Source organism: Octodon degus, unplaced genomic scaffold, assembly GCF_000260255.1.
Source record: "Octodon degus isolate 3935 unplaced genomic scaffold, OctDeg1.0 scaffold00299, whole genome shotgun sequence".
Taxonomy (NCBI): domain Eukaryota; kingdom Metazoa; phylum Chordata; class Mammalia; order Rodentia; family Octodontidae; genus Octodon; species Octodon degus.
This window is the reverse complement of record NW_004524875.1, coordinates 1342362-1349513: the sequence shown is the minus strand read 5'-3', so window position 1 is coordinate 1349513 and position 7152 is coordinate 1342362. Positions and strand designations below refer to the sequence as shown.

The 7152-nt window shown below is 50.9% G+C and overlaps 1 protein-coding gene across 2 annotated transcripts in view; it reads right to left on the bottom strand.

Annotated features, from left to right (window-relative positions):
* Ccl28 (C-C motif chemokine ligand 28) overlaps positions 1–7152 on the bottom strand; it is a 32478-nt gene that overhangs the window by 20636 nt on the left and 4690 nt on the right. The window contains exon 2 of one of the 2 annotated variants that reach the window (XM_023707570.1): positions 4523–4638. In XM_023707570.1, coding sequence (XP_023563338.1) covers positions 4523–4586 — 64 coding nt within the window. In that variant the 5' untranslated portion in view covers positions 4587–4638. Of the gene's footprint in view, positions 1–4522; positions 4717–7152 lie in introns of those variants that run through there. The other variant, XM_023707569.1, reaches the window with a different exon arrangement.

Sequence of the window (7152 nt, the reverse complement as noted above, 5' to 3'; positions counted from 1 at the left end):
TCCATTTGTAAGTGTTTCTTGTTTTATCTTATTAATTACTTTAATTTTTGGTGTTGGTGTTTGAACCCAGGACTTTGACCCTGCTAAGGACTCCCTCGTAGAGCTACACGCACATCCCCCACTTTTGGTCATTTCACTTTTACAAAATTAGAAACTTGTGGGAGGCAGAGGACAGGTCATGAGCACAACGATGCGTGAGCACGCTCACCTGTGAGACCCTCTACACACTGCTTTCAGTCGTGAAGGTGCCCTGGGTCACTGAGGTGTCCTACTGTGCAGGAAGAAAGCTGGGTCTCAGAGAACTTAATACAAGAACCCAAGCTCCTGTAGGGAGAATTCCGCCTTATTGTCCAGAGCCCAAAGCTCATACGTTTTTCCAAGCTGAGGCTGCCAGCATTTCTCCAGTAGCCTTGCATAGATCTTGGGAAGGAACCCTTGGATGCAGTCCCAGTATCCCGGAGTCCTACCAAGGTTTTATACATCATTTAATGATGATCTTTATGTCCTGGCTATTCCGAAGAACCACTGTAGGATAATGCACAGGGAGTGTCTTGCCACCTTTCTCTCATCGCTGGGACAAAATACCGACACCCAAAGTCAGGGAAGGAAAGGTTTATTTAGCTCACTGTCTGTGGAGGTTTCAGTCCCTACTCTCCTGCCTCCAAGGCAGAGGGGCACAGGGCAGGAGGGAAGAGCAGCAGCAGCCTGCGTCCTTCCCTTGTTTGTGAGCAGGCTGCCCATCCCCAGCCCCCACGCCATGATCCATCCCAAGCTCCAGGAGCGCACTCCCGTGACTGCGTGAGGCTCTGGGGCACATCCAGACACATCATACTTGGAGTTTGAATTTTTCTTTGTGCTTATCCTAGCGCAGTTACCTAAATCCAATGCTATCTTAATTGGTCCTGAGCCAATCGGAAAAGAACAAAGCAAACTTTATAACACGTTCATGCTAAGGAAAGTAAAACCATACCCAGATTTACACCGAAAAAGGTGATAAGCAAGCGTGGTTCCTTTTGTCCCGACAGTGTATGCATTAGACTTGCCGACCCTGGACCTCAAGCATTGCCCTATGTTTGTTTAAAGAAGTAATTCTTTTATCAGGCACACCTTTACTGTTGTATTATATTAATATTTTTATTTAAATTTGGTTTTTTATTTACAGAAAAGGTTTACAATTGTTCAAGGGATTCATCCCTGGCCTTATGCTTGTTCAAGTCACACAGTTAATTTAAAGTTCAACATTAAGAGCATAGTATTGCCCTTAAAAGGAGCCCAGACCTTAGTCACACTTTCTCTAGACACAGAAAAGGGCAATTACAAGCCCCCACAAACCTCAGAGCTGCCTTATCGACATGGCTGGCTTTTGAACCAAGTCTACAGAACCCTGATCCAGCTCTGACAGAGGACCTAGGGAATCTGCACGCAGTGCTTTCCCTGCAGGGTGGGATGATGCATCTGGAGAGAAACTCAAGGCAGGCAGATTCACGGGTCAGTGGTGCAGGCCGCTGCTGACAACATGGACAGTGCAGCTCGGCAGAGCAGCTCTGAGGCATGAATGTGCGCACTTGGGAGCCCTAGATGTCCTATAAAACGTGCAAAAGAGAAGCCTTTCTTTTGGGGTATAAGTAGCAAGCCTCCAACAAGTGTCTGTGTTGAGGGGCTGCACTAAAGACTGAGTAGGTTGTCGGTGGGAAGGCTGTTTGGGGCTCAAAGAAACAAAATTCTCAACTTCCTCTACTGGAGGCAAGTGGAGCATCAACGTACCATCCAAACATCAGGCCTACAACATCCTACATGGTGGATTTGAAAACCTGGCTCAGAGCCACTGCAATTGGGTAAGAGACACTTTTATGGACAGAGGACTGTGATTTAAGAGCCAACTGCCACATCGCAGATGTGCCCTGCCTCTGGGTAGAATACAGGGCTTTTAATTAGTAATAAAGTCAGCTACTTCCTGATTGGCACAGAGTGCCTTGGGTTAGTTATCACATCAGATAGCCATTTAAGACACCATTAAGATAGTGAAACAGCTTTCTGCCTGAAAACACAAAGTGTGTTTCTCCGAGTGCCCTACTGGCATAGCCCACGTCCCCACCTCCAGCTTGCAGTGACTCCAAGGCTGCCCAGCTCCTTCCTGGGTTGCTGAGGGCTCCCTGCTTCCTTCCCTCCTGTCCACCTGCTCTCCCTCTTCCTCCCTCCCTCAAGCCCGCATTACTCAGTGTTGGCCATGGGCAACACACACTCTGACCCAAAGTTTGCTAAGGAAAGCAGTGCCCTGCCCTCATAGTTCCCAGCTGTTCTCAGACCTATTTCATGTATTTTTTTTTTTTAAACTCACCATTACTTATTTTCAAATGGCAGGAGGCTGGGGTTTCCAGGTGTGATTATCCTGTGTCCCCAGCGTATCAACAAAAGCGCCAGACTGGTCTCTTCACTCCCCTGATCATCACCACCTGCACCTTAGAGCCCTTCTGCCTTTTGCTGCCTCCCCCCCCACCCCCCGGGTTCCCGCTGTTGGGTAGAGGGGAAGGCAGAGCTCTCCTTGTGGCTGCCCTACCCGGCCAGCTGTCTTTCCCTTTATCGTCTAACAGAGTCTTACTCTAAAGAGGCTAGAAATAGATCAGGAACTTCGGCCAGGGATATGCCTCACTTCCAGAGCTGTGCATGAGATATTTTGTTGGCAGAGTTGCCAGAACTAGGAGAGAAGCCTGAGTGGTTAGGCCAGTGAGGGCGAGACCAAGAGCCAGAACTGCAGCCACAAGCCACTTTTGTTATCACGGGGCAATATTACAATCAACCCTGAATACTGAGCTGTGGTCGAAAAAATCATACACACATCAGCATCCTTTGTCTTAAAGGAAACCCAAGAACGCATGCTATAGGCTCCCCACCACTGCAGTAGACCTTTAAGAGACAGCGAGGAAGGTCCTCAAATGTCAGTGTTGAATGTCCTCGAAGACTGGTACAGAAATGTAAAGATGACGAACTTTTGTGTTTATCTTGATAAGATAGACAACAATTGGCCTCCGCCTCTCTGCCGCTGTTCCTGCCTTTTTGCTCTTGTTTTCGGCTACCATCAACAGCTCCCTTCTGCCATGTGTCACCCTGTCTCGGAGCCAGCTGATTATGGACTGAAACCTCCACAAACTGTGGGCTAAATAAACCTTCCTTCCTTAAAAAAAAAAAAAAAAAGATAGATAGATAGATAGATAGATAGATAGATAGATAGATAGATAGGAGATAGACAAAAATGAAGGCAAGATTATCCTCTCTCCCTGGTTATTTAAGTCCAATAATTGCATTAAGTGAGGTTCCTAAGCAAATTGCCTACTTAGGATCCAGGCAGCTCACAGGATAAGGTGAACTGCAGAGGAAAGGGACGGAGGGCAGCCTGCTCCTGCCAGCTCTTGCCGAGCTGTCGTTGCCAGGCCGGTGCGGCAGGGACGGGGCTCGGAGCCCAGCTGTGCTAGGCAAGCACTGTGCTACTGAGCCGTATCCGAAACCTCTAGACCCGATTTCCTAAGAGAAGCTCCAAGTTCAGTTTGTGTGTGTGTGTGTGGCAATATACATGGGAAGTCTGTTATTTTATTGTTTTGTTTTTTGTCTGTTTTTTGAAACAAGCTCTGTAATTCAGGCTGGCCTTGAACCTACTGCATAGCCGAGGCTGAGCTCAAATTCACAGTGATCCTCCTGCCTCAGCCTCCTGAGTGCTAGGATCACACCAGCTGAAATCTACATTTTAAAATGCTGGCTCCCTGGCAAGTGCAGGGTTCTGAGTTCAATCCCAGGTACCACCAAAAATAAATAAACAAATAAAATGCTAGCTCAACTTTTTGGAAGGCAGATCAAACACAGTATATGGCTGACTTCTACTCCAGGCTCAAGGAGAATCTGTTTAGGGTAAAGCTTAAGAAGACTGGAAAAGAAGCACCAGGCAAGTCTGACACTCCTCTATATTCAGAGCTTCTTAGAAACAGTCTTGGTGCTCCACAGGTCCCCTCTGATGTGAAGGCAGTTACGTTCTTCACTTGTACACCAGAAACTCTTCGCTAAATTCTCTTTGATGATAATTTGCCTAGTTCTCTACCTTTGTCTGGCTTCCTTTTCTTCAACCCAGACCGAAGTTGCAGTTTTCAGTTTTCTCTGAGGCTGCCTGCTCAGGATATGTGCAGCCTACCTGGCCCCGACGCCACGGGCCCGTCTGTCTGTCTGTTCCTCCAGGGTTGTGCACACCTATGTCCAGGTAGCTTGGCAGACGGACTGGTGGTAAGGTCTTTACCCAGCCTCTCGGTGGGATATTCAGCGACTAGTGAGAGGATGAAACAGCTCAAAGCTGCACTTCACGCACCAGCACCACGCTACTAATACTCCAGGTAAAGTGTGGCTCCTTCCTGAAATTTCTCAGGAGTGCAGAATTTAAACCCAGGCCACTCTCCTGCAGGATTCCTGCTCCCCTTGCTTTGCCCACCCTAACTTGGGAGGCGCCGCCTTCCTGCTGCAGGCCAAGGTCGCCCCTGCTTACCTTCTGAGGTTCGAAGAGTCACACACAGAGCCACGGCCACCACAGCGAGTCTCACCTGCTGCATTCCTGCCTGTGTGTCTCTGGCTGGCCGGCGGTGACAGCACTCCAGGTGAGGCCTGGAGATCAGGAAATGAAACTGAAGAACGTTGTTGAGTGCAGAGAAAGAGCCAGAAGCAAGCCGACAGCCCCACCCCGGGAGGTGCTCAAAGCCGAACCCTCCTTAAGACCAGGCTCCTGACTGACTGGCCGGCTCCCAGCCTACGAGGGTCTGGGGCGGGACGTCAGAAGCTACCTGTAGTTAGCAGGCCTTTGTGACTGGATGTGTGCACCAGAGTTATTTGGAACTATGAAAGCAAAGCAGCCAGGTGTGGTGTTGCACACCTAGAACGCAGCACTCAGGAGGCTGAGACAGGAGGATTGTGCTGAGCTCAAGACCAGTCTGGGCAACAAAGTGAGGTCGAGTCCAGGCTGAGCTACATACAGTGAGACCCTGCCTCAAAAAAAAGTGAAGCAATCTGTGTGACCCTAGCACGCAGCATGGTGGCACAGGGAACACAGGCTCCACAGATGACGCTCCCAGACACTTCCACTGAGAACCACTGAGTAGAGGAATCAGCTTTTGGTGGTTTGAAACCATGAGTTTCTGGGGACAAGGGTGACAAGTCATAAAAAATTATCTCTGCGGAGATATAAAGAAAACCTCTGTCTTGCCTGCCTTGGTCTGCCGCTGGATCCCTTCCAGCGGCAGCTTTTAGCTTCTGTAAAATAAAGGAGAGACCTGCGGAGGGCAGCACCTTGGAGGAAGCAGCCCCAGGGCAGTGCTCCTGAGCTTCAGGCAGGGGAATCATGGGCTCTGGGCTGCCCTTCCACTAACTGGTGTGTCGCTCAGGAAGTGCACTTCGCTTTGGGTTAGCCCTGGCTGGCTGGGTGACCGGGAGGTCACACCAGCCCCTTCTAGCGCTGCACCATTTGCGTGGGAGCTGGCAGCCCACACATGGCTCCTGAGCGCCTGCAGGGCCCCGGATGGCTAGGGATTCCGGAGGCGGAGTAAGAAGCAAAAACACCCCATTCATAATTTTTGTATTGGGGCTGGAGAGATGGGTCAGTAGAATAAGCACTTCCCTGGCAAGCGCAAGGGCCTGAGTTTGATCCCCAGTTCCGCCAAAAAAAAAATAAATAAATAATAATAATAATAATTATTTTTATATTGATTTCATGTTGAAATGATCATCTTTTAGATACACTGGGATCAATAAGATATTAAAATAATTTTGCCCATTTGCTTTCACATTTTAACTGCAGCTGTGGTTCTAACATTTTTGTCCCCTCCAAAACTCACTTTGGAACTTAATCCCCACCCAGTGTTGGGGGTGGGAATTCATGTGCACTTCTCCCGCCTGGATAGAAACATAGCCCTAACAAGAGTCTTCCGGGGACCTTTGGGCCTCCACCTCAGGAGGAGCCGCAGGAGGCCCCATCCCAGACCCACGATTAAATTTGTCTCCTCCTTTCTCCCATCCCTCACTGCTTAAGAATATCAAGCGTCCAGGGTGCAAATTGCTCCTAAGGATCAAATTATGGCCTTTAGCCAAGATCCGATCTCACCTTCACCCCTGTAGGGCTGTGATGAGAAAACAGGCGCTCTGAGGCCAGACTTCAAGCTGGTCACCGCAGCGCGCCCAGCTTCTCCACTCGGCCACGGTCTTCCTGGCTGCTAGGGACGGGCTCTGCGGTCGCGTGCTCTTGCTCAAAGACTAAAGACTAAAGCAGTTCAGGCGGCCAGCAAGTCAGGAGGAGGCCACAGTGACAGTGTCAAACAGCCGTGGAGAGTTAAACTGCCTTCCCACCCAAACACCAACCACCTGGCCCTGCCTGAGATTCCGCACCTCCCGGGGCTGCCTCCCTGCGGAGGAAAGCACAACGCAGCCAAACCCTGCTGCGGGGCAGGGGCGGGAGTGCCTCCCGGAGAGCTAGCAGGAACGCAGGACGGCCAGAGCGCGGGGCTCAGCACAGCCAGCAGCCACGAGGAGGGCAGCGGGCAGGACCCGCCGGACGGACGGCCGGACGGACGGACGGCCGACAGGAGCCAGCGGGGTGACTGCGCAGGGCGCCCGTGCTGCTGGCCGGCGCCCTCACGGCCCTGCCACGGAGGCTCAGGGGCGAGTCTAGAGGTTTATGGGCGCCAGGCCCTGAGTGACGCGCATTTCTTCTCCCACGCCCTTTCCCGAGGGTGCTGGACCAAGACGGGTGTTCTGGGCGGTCACTGAGGTCGCGTGGTACAGCAAGTAGAACCAAAGGCGCGCACTGTCACCAGATCCCCATCACGGACTCAGCCTCAGGCAGGGTGCTGTCATCTGGTCTTAATAAACCTGGTGCCCATAAACCACTAAAACCCTCATGCCGTGTTCTCTGGACCAAATATGACTGGCAGCAATATTGGGAAGGAGTTTTGGTGGAAGTGACAGAAAACTGAATGGTGGATGCTTTGTCCTCACTCACAGGTGTTGAGTGTCTGTGTGAGGAGCTGGGGGGATTAGGTGTGAGTGTGTGTGAGGAGCTGGGGGATTAGGTGTGAGTGTGTGTGAGGAGCTGGAGGGATTAGGTGTGAGTGCCTGTGTGAGGAGCTGGGG